The sequence below is a fragment of the Podarcis gaigeae genome (genome assembly GCF_964106915.1).
Source record: "Podarcis gaigeae genome assembly, chromosome: 8".
Lineage (NCBI taxonomy): Eukaryota > Metazoa > Chordata > Lepidosauria > Squamata > Lacertidae > Podarcis > Podarcis gaigeae.
Window position 1 is genome coordinate 58,199,630 of NC_139684.1, and position 13,543 is coordinate 58,213,172.

General features: G+C 47.3%; 2 protein-coding genes across 3 annotated transcripts in view; one reads left to right on the forward strand and one right to left on the reverse strand.

Moving 5' to 3' along the window:
• On the forward strand, positions 1–6,363 carry EIF3I (eukaryotic translation initiation factor 3 subunit I). Its single transcript, XM_083751887.1, has 11 exons — positions 1–136; positions 687–779; positions 1,110–1,197; positions 1,906–1,971; positions 2,449–2,598; positions 2,697–2,824; positions 3,488–3,598; positions 4,379–4,468; positions 5,581–5,654; positions 5,826–5,918; positions 6,032–6,363. Exons 1-11 carry the CDS (start codon positions 134–136, stop codon positions 6,111–6,113), a joined length of 978 nt encoding a protein of 325 aa, XP_083608013.1. The 5' UTR covers positions 1–133; the 3' UTR covers positions 6,114–6,363.
• The window catches only part of LOC310850344 (myotubularin-related protein 9-like), an 18,797-nt gene continuing 10,143 nt past the window's right edge, over positions 4,890–13,543 (reverse strand). For both annotated transcript variants that reach the window (XM_083751746.1, XM_083751745.1), the window contains 7 exons: positions 12,901–13,118; positions 11,827–11,988; positions 11,450–11,591; positions 10,664–10,884; positions 8,579–8,724; positions 6,467–7,831; positions 4,890–6,406 (listed from right to left, as the gene is read on the reverse strand). In XM_083751746.1, the coding sequence (XP_083607872.1) occupies positions 7,740–7,831; positions 8,579–8,724; positions 10,664–10,884; positions 11,450–11,591; positions 11,827–11,988; positions 12,901–13,118 (981 nt within the window). In that variant the 3' untranslated portion in view covers positions 4,890–6,406; positions 6,467–7,739. The remainder of the gene's footprint in view (positions 6,407–6,466; positions 7,832–8,578; positions 8,725–10,663; positions 10,885–11,449; positions 11,592–11,826; positions 11,989–12,900; positions 13,119–13,543) is intronic.

The window sequence follows — 13,543 nt, forward strand, 5'->3', positions numbered from 1 at the left end:
CTCTCTCTCCTTTTCCTATCTCTATAATCCCACTGTCGGGCTTTTCCTTCCGGTTTCATGCCGGAAGTAGTTCCTATGCCTTTTTCGCTCGTGGCGCCGTTGCTGTTCCCGGTGGCGTCTTTTCACCGCAGCCATGGTAAGAATCCCTTTCTCCCCGCCGCCCTCCGGATTTGTCGAATTAGGTTTCTTAATTGACCCGAGGGTTGTTTCGCTGCCTGTGCGCTTTACCTGTAGGCCCGTATAGGCCGCACTGCGGGTTGTTTTCGTGCTTGTTTCTTTCGAGCCCCGCGCAGAAACGGGACGCGTGTCCGTGTGCGCGCACGACACTTTCGGAAGCCGCCACACCCCAAATCCAGGCTGCCTCCTTGTCTTGTTTATATTCTCCCCCCAACCCACAAACGCCGACACCCCCTTTTATCCGAAAACCCGCCCCTTTGCTTGCTCGGTAGGTTTAAGAAGTAGTAATGGCCGAACTCTGTTTCCTCCACAAGGCAGAGAGTGGGGAGAGAGAGCGCCTTGCGATGCTGTTGAGACGACAGTAACTAAGCTGAGGAGCCACCTTATTTTTATGATTTCAAAGTTGTTTTAAACTTCTTTTAATGTTGTAACCCACCCTGAGACCTTAGGTTGAAGGGTGGATAATAAATAATAAGGAATATGTGATTTAATAATACATTTCTTCGCAGAAACCCATATTGTTGCAAGGCCATGAGAGATCAATTACTCAGATCAAATATAACAGGGAAGGAGACTTGTTATTCACAGTAGCCAAAGATCCGGTATGTTTTCCTTGAACTGTTCTTTTCTACACCTTTCTCACAGTTGCATCTTCTTGCTGTCTTTAAAAAGTATACATTGTTGCCTATTTAGCATATTATTTTCTCTTGTCCTTTTGAAGCCAAATATTTTGTTGATTTGTAGCTAACCATATAAACAGTTCTCCCAGTACTTCCCCCTCACCAAAACTCAGTGCAAACTTGTTTGCTTCTCACAAGCCATTAAGTAGTCAATAAATTGTCCAAAATCAGGTAAACTAGAAGATGGTAATTTTGTTCTTGTCTTTCTGTTTTGGGTGCATTTTCATAATATGATTATTATTCTTTTATCAGATTGTTAATGTTTGGTACTCTGTCAACGGGGAGAGACTCGGCACATACAGCGGACATACTGGTGCAGTCTGGTGTGTGGATGCTGACTGTATCCTTTGGTTTTAGAAATCAGTATATTTGAGACCCTTTTTCAAGTATTAAGTTGAGATACTCTTGAGAGACTTTGCAGTTGGAGTGAGCATTTCAGAGAGTAGTGGAGGCATAGCCAATATGTTGTCCTCTGGATATTTCTGTATTCCCAGCTCCCTGTATCCCTGACCATTGATTGGCCATTTCGGCTGGGGCTGATGGGAGCTGAGTCGAACAACATGGACACTACATTGGCTACTCCTGGAGTAGTGGTTGGGCCTTACATTAATGCTGATGTAACTTTTGACCACTATTTTAGGGATTCTGGTAGAGGAGCCTCCTGTACCATCAAAGAGACAAGGGTCGTAGTGCTGGACTTTCACAGACAATAACCTAATTCATCAGATGCGTGAGTTTGACTAAGAGGCTAATGATTTAGTACAAATACAAATAGGACTTTGAACATATTAGCAGATGGTAAGAATAACCCTAAGAACACCTACTTTTTAAAGAATACAGATTGGTTAAAAGAAACTTCCTGGATGCTTAGATTCATATGAAAGATGTTGAGGTTTTGCCCCAGACACCTGACAGGGCTTGTGCAGTTGGATGAGCCATGTTTTGGAATTCATTCAGTATGGATACTTGAAGCTGTGCAGTAAGTCATATCCACCTCCTTCTGTAAGTTGTACATAATTGCGTTGGGGTTCCTTGACTGCTCCTATAGGGGACACGAGGCATGTGCTGACAGGCTCCGCAGACAACAGCTGCCGGCTCTGGGACTGTGAGACAGGTAGAACCTCAAATAAAATCTTTTGTGGAGTGATTGGAGCACTATGTGCAGGGTGGAAGATGGCTGAGGCTGATGGGAGTTGTAGTCCAGAACATCTGGTGGGTGCCAGGTTGGGAAAGGTTTGATTAAAAACCTATCAACCTGAGACTGACTTGGGAGAAGGTCCCACTGGAATTCATTTGGTCTTGCCTTTGGGTAAATGTGAGGGATTGAACTCTAAGCTTGGCAGGTGCTTATCTGGCAATAAGAGGTGGGCTGTTGTTCACTGGGTTTGCATCAGTAAGATACCAGCATCCAGCCCTCAGCATCTCTGGTTCAAAAGCCTCTGGTAGCAGAGCTGGGAAAGCTCTCTGTCCCCAACCATCCTACTCCTCTGCCTGAGGCCTTGGAGAACTGGTCAGAGCTGATGGACCTGGTATGCAGAGATTTTCACACCTTCCTTCAAGCTCGTTTTATGTGTGATGTCTTTTCCCTTAGGGAAACAGCTTGCTCTGGTCAAGACCAACTCAGCTGTGCGTACCTGCGGCTTCGACTTTGGAGGGAACATCATCATGTTTTCCACAGACAAACAAATGGGCTACCAATGTTTTGTGAGCTTCTTTGACCTCCGTGACTCCAGCCAGATTGGTGAGGCCACCAGGTGGAGGGCTCAGGGTTGGGATGGGTGGCTGCCTCCCCTGCCCTTTGGCACCTCTGAATCTCACCTGGTTTTGCTTTGTCTACAGAGGACAACGAGCCATACATGAAGATCCCCTGTAGTGATTCCAAAATCACCAGCGCTGTTTGGGGTCCCCTTGGGGAATACATCATTGCGGGACATGAGAATGGGGAGTTGAACCAGTTCAGTGCAAAGGTTAGTGTGGGAACTGTGATAACCAAATGACAAACCACATCCAGCCATCTGAATGAGGATTCTTTTTTCTCCAATGTGCTTTGCAGTCTTGTTGAATTATGTTTATTTTCCCCTGATTCTTTTTTTTTAAAGAGGAACTTGGATGAGTTGTTGATTTTAAGTTTAATGTTTTGTATTTTTTTCTCTTTTTTATTATTTAAGCTGTTTTGGATGGGCTTTGCTCAGAAAAGCAGCCAAAAAATGCTTTAAAATAAATATCGTTTATCATTATAACCACCTTCTGAGGTAAACTAGATAGAAAGGGAATGATTATCTGAAGGCCATCCCATGAGCTTCAGCTAGGGGTCACTAATTCTAACAGTTACCATAGTAATTCTGTTCTGTAAGATTGGTGATAATGACAACTGCTATAACTAGTAGCTAACAATGTGAGCTAGTTGACATCTTTCACCTGAGCCCTTCCCTGTCTGCAGTATGGTGATGGTAATACAATCTTACAAGATTGTATGAATTCTTGATTTATATGTGAAATGCATCAAACACTGTAAATATGTTCTATTAGTGTTACTGTTGTTGTTATATTCAGGACTTGAGAAAGATGTGGCTTCTCCCTCCATTGGTCTGGAGGCGCTCAGTTTCCTTCACCTCTCTTTCCTCTCTTAGTCAGGAGAGGTCCTCATGAACGTCAAGGAGCACACCAAACAGATCAATGACATTCAGACCTCTCGAGACATGACCATGTTCATCACTGCCTCCAAGGATAACACTGCCAAGGTGCGTCCTGCATCTTTCCCTGATTTGCCCTCTTTGGGATTGGTGAGAGATTGTCTTGGCACTGTGTGCGAAACCCATTAGTAGTCACTGAGAGGTAAAAAGTTCACCCCGAAAGGAATCTTCTCATACTCCCCATCCGTGTTTTAGCACACTAGGAAGTGCTGGAAGAGAAGGCTTTTATGAATAGGTTCCACTTCCACTGTTGGAGGCAGTACACCTCTGACACCCCGTTGCTAAGAATCACAAGTGGAGGGAGTACTCTTGTGCCGGAGTCCTGCTTACAGGCTTCCCATTTGGGCATCTGGGTGGCCACTGAGCTAGATACGCCATTGGCCTGATCCAGCTGCCAGGCTCTTATGTTTGATATGGCACAAGAGTTGCTTGCACCAAGTATCACTTTCCTGGTTTGGAATTGGTGGCACAGCCTGGTACTCCTGTCCCAGCTGGCTAAAGGACTGAAGATTGCTTAAAACAGTGTAATAAATCAGTGCATGTCATAATCAAGCAGAAATCACTAATCAAGCAGAAGCAGCCCTCCTTGGCTTCTGAGGTCTGTTTTGTGCTTGCTGCAGCCACTGCGATGGGCTACCTGCTGTCGTCGCTTTTAGGTGGTCTCTGCAGTGGCTGAGAAGTCTGCTTCGGGTGCTCAGCTGGTTAGACATTATATTGTGGGATTCCCAGGGCAGGCGACTGTGACCTTTCCCAGGACTCTGATGTTTTGTGTCTTTAAGAGATGAATGTGCTAAGAAGGCTCCTGCCAATTCACTTCTTCCTCTGCAGCTGTTTGACTGCACGACGCTTGACCACCTGAAGACGTTCCGGACAGAGCGGCCAGTGAACTCCGCAGCCCTTTCCCCCATCTTTGATCATGTATGTTGGTGGGCCAGATGGGGCACCTCTCCCTTGTCCTGGGGCATCCCCACCTGTCCTTATAGCTAGACATTCATAGAGTCCCAGAGGCTTGTGGAGGTTCTTCCCCATGTGACACAGAGATGCTAGACTCTATGTTACCTTTTGAATATATGCTGTTGGTTGTGCATTGCCTCCTTTGCCAGCTCCACCTGGCTTCAGTAGGATTGGGTAGGTGTGATGTGACAATACACTTAGAGATGGAGGGGCAAGACTCAAGAGTGAAAGAGTAAGCAGGGAGCATTGGCTAGGCTTCCCCATTTCCCTATCCCTTGGAGACACTCAGGTGGGCCAGAGCTTAGAGTATTGATTGTCATCCCTGTTGTCTGGTTGCTGGAAGAGTTCCTAGAATTCAGGTGGACACTGGATCATCAGTATATTATTTATGTATTTAAGTATTTATTTATTATTAAACTTATTGGTCGCTTTTTAAAAAACAAGTTACCCACAGCGACTTACAACAATAAATAACACACGCATTAAAACCAGCATTAAACAAAACAGGAAAAAACTCTGAAACACATTCATATTTTTTAAAAAGGCCTATTTTTAAAATGCCCCACCCACTGAAGGAGGTCACAGATAATTAGAAGCCAAAGGCCTGGTGGAAGAGACATGTTTTTCCCTCTGGCACCTGATGGTATGTAATGATTGTGCCAGGCAAGCTACTCCGGGGGGTGAGGAGCATTCCACAAGCAGGGAGCCAGCACTGAAAATGGCCTCTTGCATGTTGCCACCCTCCAGACCTCCTGCGGTGGGGCCCCATGGAGAAGGGCCTCAGATGATGATTGCAAGGTCTGGGTCAGCTCATATGGGGAGAGGTGGTCCTTGAGGTATTGGGGTCCTAAGACACACAAGACTCTATAGCACTAGCTGCAATTTCTGAAGCATCTTCAAAAGTAGCCCAATGTATAATGCATTGCTGTAATCTAATCTAGAGGTTACCAGACTGTAGACAGAAGTTAGGCTATCCTTGGTCAGTATGTTGGGCTCTGAGTCCTTGGCCCATTAACACATTACAAAGGAGTGTGTGACTGAGGTGTTCTCTCCCCACCCCCTATTCCCTCTGGCAGGTGGTGTTGGGTGGTGGACAGGAGGCCATGGATGTGACGACCACTTCCACCAGGATTGGCAAGTTTGAGGCCAGGTGAGCAAATTATGGCTTCTCCTATTCCTGTGATGGGGGTGATGCAGTCAATTCCCCAAGCAACCAGTAGGCAATGGTTACCTCTTCAGTGAGGTATGTTGAAGATATTCTCATCATCAAAATCTGGGCTCTGTTGCTTGTATCTCACTGCCTTTTCCTTTGTGGTTCTAGGTTCTTCCACCTGGGCGTTGAGGAAGAGTTTGGGAGAGTCAAGGGCCACTTTGGCCCTATTAACAGTGTCGCTTTCCACCCTGATGGAAAGAGGTAAGGGTGTCCATCTCCTTGCGTTCTAAGTGAGTGTGCATCTCACCAGGGTCAAATCTGGAGCTCCTGGAATCGAATCTATAACTTTGTTTCTGCTTTGTTTCTGCTTTCAGTTACAGCAGCGGTGGAGAGGACGGCTATGTTCGCATCCATTATTTTGATCCCCAGTACTTTGAATTTGAGTTTGAAGTTTGAACCAGCCCCATCCTTCTCCCCTTTCTACAGTTGCCTTCTGGATCTCTGTCTGTTTCTAAGGAGGTTTAGTGGAGATGCACAGACTGAAGCAGAGAACAGTGCACTATAACTGCTGCTGTGTTCTGGGGAAATGCGAGAATGTCTACCTTCTTGTCTGTTCTTGGGAACAGCTACTTCCTGCCATGCTTGGCATATTTATAAAAGTTATTCAGAAGGAAATAATAAATCCTCACTCTTGTTTCCAGCTACAGTAGGAGTGTGTTTGAATTTCTTAGCTGTTTATTTCTTTGTTACTCTTTTAACACTTGGTCATTTTTATGCAGATTTGTTGAAGGGGAATAGTTTACATGGGCCTTAGAATTTAGCCTCAGGATTTGGGTGGCCTCGCTGCAGAATTTTCCTTCCTTTCTCAAGATGCACATAACTCCCAGGGCATTTGTAGTAGTAGTAATGGTACTGACTGAATTTCTTACCCATCCTTCACCACAAGGTCCCGCAGCAAGTTACAACCGTATAAAAACAGAATATTAAAACCAGTCATAACAGTCCTGGAGGAGAGGGCTGTCAGTGGCTACCAGCCATGCCTATGCTGTTCCTTCACAGCTGGAGGCAGCAATACTTCTGAGCAGGAGTTGGAAATGGCAGCATAGGAGAGTGCTCTTGTGCTCATGTTCTGTTTGCTCATTCCCTGTAGGCATCTGGTTAGCTATTGTTAGAACAGGGTGCCAGACTAGATGGGCCATTGGCCTGAGCCAGCACGCCTTACAATCAGAGGAATAGGGTAGGTGCTGTACTAAAAAGACACATCTCAGGTGTCCAAAAACCAGAATAAAAGGCATAAATGCTGTTGTTCTCTTGTTGGACCAAGTGGCCCAGCAAATGCCTTGCATGCAGAAGGGCCAAGGTTCAATTCCCCATGGCATTTCCTGGTTAAAAAAAGGGGGGGCCCTTGGCAGGAAGGTGAGGGAAGCTCTTGCTCTGCTGGAGACTTGCTCCCAGTTGGAGTAGATCAAGCTTTCCCCAGACTGATGTTTTGGCCTCACAACTCTCATTAGGCTCAACCAGCATGGCTGTGCTCCCTAGGGCAGAGGGGAATCATGAGTCTGGAAAACCACTTGGAAGGGAAAGCTGGGGAAGACGGCCCTGGGCTGGATGGCCTGATTTTGTAGAAGGACATATTCAACTAAGTTGTGATTCTGGGGGGAACTTCGTAGTTTCAGTTTTTAAGATCATATTCTGGAGAAAACGCCACCAAACTCTTTGCCCACTTGCCAAACTTACTCTAAGCACAGGATTATTTCCTTGATGAGAAGCCTGGATAACTGGACTACACAAAGATCTGGCAACTTGTGTAGTCCAACATGAAGTGTCTTTTAATTGTCAGACTTTGGTGACCAGCTCTGTATCCAGTTGGGGAAATTCTCCTGTTTACAAATCTCTCTCACACACAAGGGCTGGGTTCACAACATGGTTGGGGACCAGCACCATTTACTCTCCTGGATAGCTCTGTGCTTGCTGGTTTCCAGCACAGCAGAAACCAGGCTGTGGCTGATCTTTTCCTACCCAGTTCTTTGGTTTCTGCTTTTGAAATGGCTTGTGCTGCAGTCTGCTTTGGTGCCATCCCACTCAGTCTTCCTGTGTGGACTTCACTATTTTCTGAATTTCTCCCCATGCGTCATCTAGATAGTGGCATGAGCGGACCCAGCGGAGGAATAAGCCTGTAGGAAATTGTTAGATTAATATCTATATCCCCATATACAGCAGGTTGAAAAAGTAGTAATTAAAGATATTTCCTCTTGCTTTGATTGGGATGGTAGCAGTATCACCATAACAGTAATAGTCTGGAAGAGGAATATCGAGTAAAATGCTACAGCTGAAGGAATAGGAAAGGTATTTGGGTATCCCAAATGGGCATGTTGTCGCATAATCCGAATCAGTCAGTGAAATGTATATGCAATAAAAGGTTAATCTGACAACTTGATTGCACCACAATTGCAAAGGACTAAAATGAAATGTTCTTTGAAACCCCAATGTATAAGAGAAATTGCTAAAGTTAACTAAAGTTTCTTTAAAAGGAACTCCCCCCCCCATTTTAAAATGTTTGTAATCGAAATTAGCAATACAAAGTTGTCCACACAAAACAATGTGGTTTTTTAAAAACAATAAAGTTTCAAGTCCTCAAAAAGACTGAAAATTTGCCAGCACTGGGTTCCTGCTAGTGCAATGGGCCTCCCCCTACTCCCTCCATGCTTCAAAGCACGTTGAGGGAAGGAGAGAGGAGGTTTTCCCATCATGTAACCAGAAACACTTGTGCTGATGAAACATTTGTTTTAGTGCTATATTGAATTCCTCTCATAATTCTGTCCTGATATGGTGGGGGGCTTGGGTTTGGTTACAGACCACAGAGTCCAAATAAAGCAAGTTGATGTCCCTATTTTGAGAGAGAATGGGCTTATCTATCCTACCTTGCCAGAGCAGCAAACTCTGGGGCTCCACCGATGGCCAGATAACCAAGGGGTTGTGTGCATAGAGCGGATTCAGGAACTCCTCCCCTTTGCTGTTCAGCCAGGGCCAGAGTGAGTGCGTCTTCTCCTTCACTTCACAGAGCTTCCTGCAGGGGGAGATGGCGACATTTTAGTCCCTCTTGCAGGGTAGGTCTGAGCTAGAACAGTCTTCACCAATCTCTGGAAGAAACCTGGTTGGTAAAGGTTATGCTAGAATGTGGAGAAGTGCTTAATAATAAAATACACATGCTGCACATGTTGAACTACCCTGCAGTTTGGGGGTAGGAGGGGAACCCTGGAGGGAGGGACTGGCTGGCTGGGAGGGTCTGAACCAGAAACTTGAGCACTCCTGTTAGGACAAGGAGGGAGACCTTGTGGTTCCCACCAACAGCCAATGTGGCCAGTGATCAAGAACGAAAGATGGCCGCGAGTTCCCCAATTCTATCCTGAGATCTACAATGACAATGAATCCTGAGATCTTGACAGTAGAGGGGGCTGATGTGAGCAACTGCAATCGGATGTGCGTAAGCTGTTTTGTACTTGTAGCTTTTGGGTGCCCCTCCCATCTTGTGGCTGCATCTCTGTTTCACCACATGGGGGTTGCATCCGTAAGAACAAGTAACTATGAAAGCACGGTGGCAATTTCTCACCTGATGGTGACATTTCCCTGTGAAATTAGATTGTGTGTGTGTGTGTTCTCTTTGTCTCTCTCTCTCCTATACGCATAAAAATGTAAGGCTGTCACCACACAGTCTCCATTAGAGGATTTGTAGTGCCACACTACAAACCTGGTTTTGCATGAGGCCAGGACGGGAGGGGGGAGCAAAAGAATAGGCAGGTTTAAAAATGGTGGTTTTTAACAACAGCAGAGGTTTGAATAAAGCAGGGCTGGCGGGAAACAGAGGAGCTGTGAGGGGTTTGGGTGAGATGTATAGGGAAGGATGGGGCTGGAGTGGTTGGCAGAGGAGTAGGTGGGGTTGGGGAACAATGCAAGCAGGGGCACCAGCCTCTGCATTTGTGTTTGTGTGTGTCTGGATTTATATACTCACTCAACCTGCACGGGGCTAGTTTTTTTTAGGGGCACCTAACATGGAAGGTAAACGGCGTTTCCATGCGCTGCTCTGACCCGGGAAAACTGTCTGCGGACAAACGCCGGCTCCTTTAGCCAGTAAAGCGAGATGAGTGCTGTAACACCAGAGTCATTTGCGACTGGACTTAACTGTCAGGGGTCCTTTACCTTTTACCATGGTGCAGAAGTGCTGCCTTTCCTGCTCTTCACCTCCACCATGTGGCGCTGTATAAGAGCCAGTAACAATGCAAGAGTTGCATTGGAATGTCCCATGGCCTTTTGATTGTGTGAGCTTGCTGTGAACACTTGAGCTGTTGCCATCAATTTTTCTCCTAGCCCTGACTGCCATTAGACTGGAGGAGTTGCAGTTTGGGAGCAGGACACCTGTATACCTTCTGGCAGTGCGGGGCCATAGCTTAGTGGCAGACGGTCTACTTTGCATGTAGAGGGGCCCCTGTTCAGTCAATGGCATCTCAAAGCACAGCTGGGCAAGACCCCTGCCTGAATCTGTGGCAAGCTGCTGCCAGTTAAGAGTAGGCGTGCCAGGCCTCCCCCATTTGGCCTATGTGGCCATTTCGACCAAGCCTTGCCCACCTGCCCCTATAAAAATAAGGATGCCACTGGGCCAAAGACGGGCTTGCAGGCCAGCAAAGCTCAGCGCACAGGAAACCAACCATCAGCTCTCAGCTCTATGGTTTGAAGCCCTGACAATCACTGGGATCCTGTCCACTGGCATGTTGGTGGAGATTTAAGGATCTGGTTGGCTGGCTGGATCCAGTTCCCCACCTCTGGTGTGGAGAGGACTGAGTTAGATGAGCCAGTGATCTGACTATAGGGCAGCTGCCTATGAAAGCGCAAATACCCAGTTCAAATCATTGGATGACATTTTGAAGACCTGGTCAAGCTGTTTGATGTCCGCTCGCTGCAGAGCCTCTTTGCCTCTAGTCTCAGTATTGCTCTCCCAACGTCTGCCTCACCTTTCTTTCTCGTTGTTGCACAGGAAGGTGCCGTAGGGAGACGCGTAGCTGTGCTCGAAGAGCGCCAAGAGGAAGCCCTCGTTGAACTCCAGTGATAAGGGAAACTGGCGCCCCAGTTGCCAGACGCAGTCAAGGAAGAGGAGGAAGGTGGGCGCCTCATGCTTGAGACGGACGTGGGAGTAGGCAGAGTGGGCGCAGCGGAGGCAGAACGGATGCCCAGCCTGGGAGGAGAGGAGGAGCAAGGTACAGTGGGCAGGTGGGAACATAAAAAGGGTATCGCTAGTCCTTATGGCCTCCTGTGTGCATGCACAATCACATGCACACATGAATGTACATGTGTGTGATGGCCACACATACCTCTAACACACAGGCTTGCTTGAATGGCTTTTAGCAGCCTTCACCAATCTGGTGGACTCCAGATAATTTTAGACTACAACTCCCATCAGGCCCTGCTAACACGGCCCAGTTCCCATCAACCCCAGCTCTATGGTTTGAAGCCCTTCAACCCCAGCATCATACAGCCATGCTGTCTGGGGCTGATGGGAGTTGTAGACTGACCTGGCAAAGATCCACCACATAGAAAGATCTGTTCAAGGCTACCGTATAACCTTCACAATTAGGAGCTAATGGTTGCCTTATCATCTGTGGAAAAGGCTGGTTTATAACAAGAGTCAGCCAGAGATAAAGGGTACACTGAGGATAATCCCATAGGATCTGAAGATGCAGGGCAGCAGGGCACCCTTCAGACTGAGCCCTGGCACTTGAAGCCCCAGCCAGCGCAGGTACCTGTATCCACTCCCGTTCCAGCAGCCCCTGGAACCCGGCGAGTGTCCTGCAGTTGGGATCCAGGATAACCTGGGCAAGGGCTGTCACCAGCAAGGTCGTATCCGTTCCTTCGGCTCCATGCACCAGGACGCAGGCCTCCTCCCTGTAAGCAAGCCACAGAATGCCCAGTAGCTTGGCACCACCCTGCCCAGCCCAACAGAAATGTGGTCCTGCTCGAGGGACTTTTCCTCCCATCTTCTCACCCCTTCTTTCTAATCCTCCTTTCTAGTCTATTCTCCGCCTGCCTCTGCAGAGTTCACCTGAGCCCCTGTCGCCTCAGCCTGCTGCAGAGGATGGGAGAGAGGGCGGTGTCTGGGTCTCCCCGCCTGCATCAGTACCTGTCCATGCACTGGGCCGCAAGGCAGGCAGTGCTCAGGGCTTCCTTGACGTGGTACAGCCATTTGGAGGCTTCAAGCTTGCTCAGCCAGCGGTCCATGTTGTGGGACGGGTCGTTGCAAGCCTCCACCAGCTTGATGAAGCTCTCTTGGAGGGGACGACCCCTGGGGGGGGGGTTGGCAGGGAAGGAGCAAAGAGAGAGAGAGAGAAGGAGACTTGGTCAATATGTGGGGGATAAGCCATTCCGTGGCTACTAGCCATGAAAGCTACATTCTCCTTCCACAATCAGAGGATGGATGCCTCTGCTCATCCCTACTTCCTTTTTTGCCGTGTTTTTAAAGCTCCATGTCTGAGTATTGTTGTTTTTTGTCCCTGCACTTTCCTCAGGAAAACCTGTGCTCTGCTGCTGAATCGGAGCAAATGGCAATCAGGTTTTTTTTGTGAATTTGAGGCAGGAGGAGAATTAAGGACCAAAGAGCCGCCTTTTACTTTTTGTGTTATTAACTTGTTTGGTTATAGATGGAGCTTTGAGGGGGTAGGTACTGTTGAAATTGTATTTTTTAAATTGTTGATCTGAAAGAATAAAAAAATTAGTCTGGGATCTGGAGAAATGTAATTTGATCCCAGGACCATCATCAGAGTGCTATTTCCTGTACTATCTCAACAGAAGAAATTACCGGTAAACCAGGTGATGCCTGCAAAGTAGACAGCCACATAAGCACAGACCACACCCAGCTCTTACTCTCCTTTGCGCTTTAAGAAGAACATCCATCTCTTCCCTTCTCTTGGACTTTTCCTTTTAAAATCGACTTGACTTTTAAAATTGGTTTTTCATTCCATTTGTGTCCTGGTGTGCCCTGCTCATTATTTTATTTCTCACATTCATACCCCACCTTTCCTGCAGGGAGTTTATACAAATGTGGTTCCCCCTTCCCTGTTTTATCCTCACAACCACCCTGGGAGGTAGGTTAGACAGAGAGACGATCACCAGCCCAAAGCCACCCACTCAGCTAGATGGTTGAGCTCTGATTAACTACTGCCCCATTTCATTTTGGGAGCCCGGAGTGCATGCTCACCTCTCCAGAGGCCGGTGAAATCTCTTCCAACCAGGATAGGCGCTCCGGTGCTCTGTGCCTCCCCCCAGCATCCTTGCCTGCTTGGCTGCTTGCGCTGACCTGGTCTCCAGGACAAAGCCACGGTCTCCACCTGCCAGCACAGCGTGTAGCAGCAGTTCATCCTTCTGGCAGCGCTTCCGGTTGGGCCCCACCAGCGGTTGGCTGCTGCGGAGCATCACCTGCCAAAGCAACATGAAAAGGATGGGCAGGTGGGGGGCGAGGGGGCTTCTGTGGCGGCACCGGAGCAGTTCTTTTCTGCTCTCTTGCCCTGCGGTGGCCGTTGCAAATCCCCGCAGGAACGCTGCCATAGGGGCCAAGGGAGTAAATCCTTTCTCATCTGTTTTTAGTCTATTGCTGTTTTAGCTTTCTGGAAGTCTTAAATTAATGCTGTTAATTTTTCTCATTGATGATTTTATTTTATTTTTTGTAAATGACTCTGATTTTGTTTTGCTTTTACAATCAAATGGTGTATAAATTTCATGAGGTACCGGTAATAATAATGATAATACAGTGGTACCTCGGGTTAAGTACTTAAATCATTCCGGAGGTCCGTTCTTAACCTGAAACTGTTCTTAACCTGAAGCACCACTTTAGCTAATGGGGC

Coding starts and splice junctions, on each gene's coding strand:
- EIF3I (XM_083751887.1), top strand. Junction 2,825..3,487: donor TGAACCAGTTCAGTGCAAAG/GTTAGTGTGGGA, acceptor TTCCTCTCTTAG/TCAGGAGAGGTCCTCATGAA. Junction 3,599..4,378: donor CCAAGGATAACACTGCCAAG/GTGCGTCCTGCA, acceptor CTTCCTCTGCAG/CTGTTTGACTGCACGACGCT.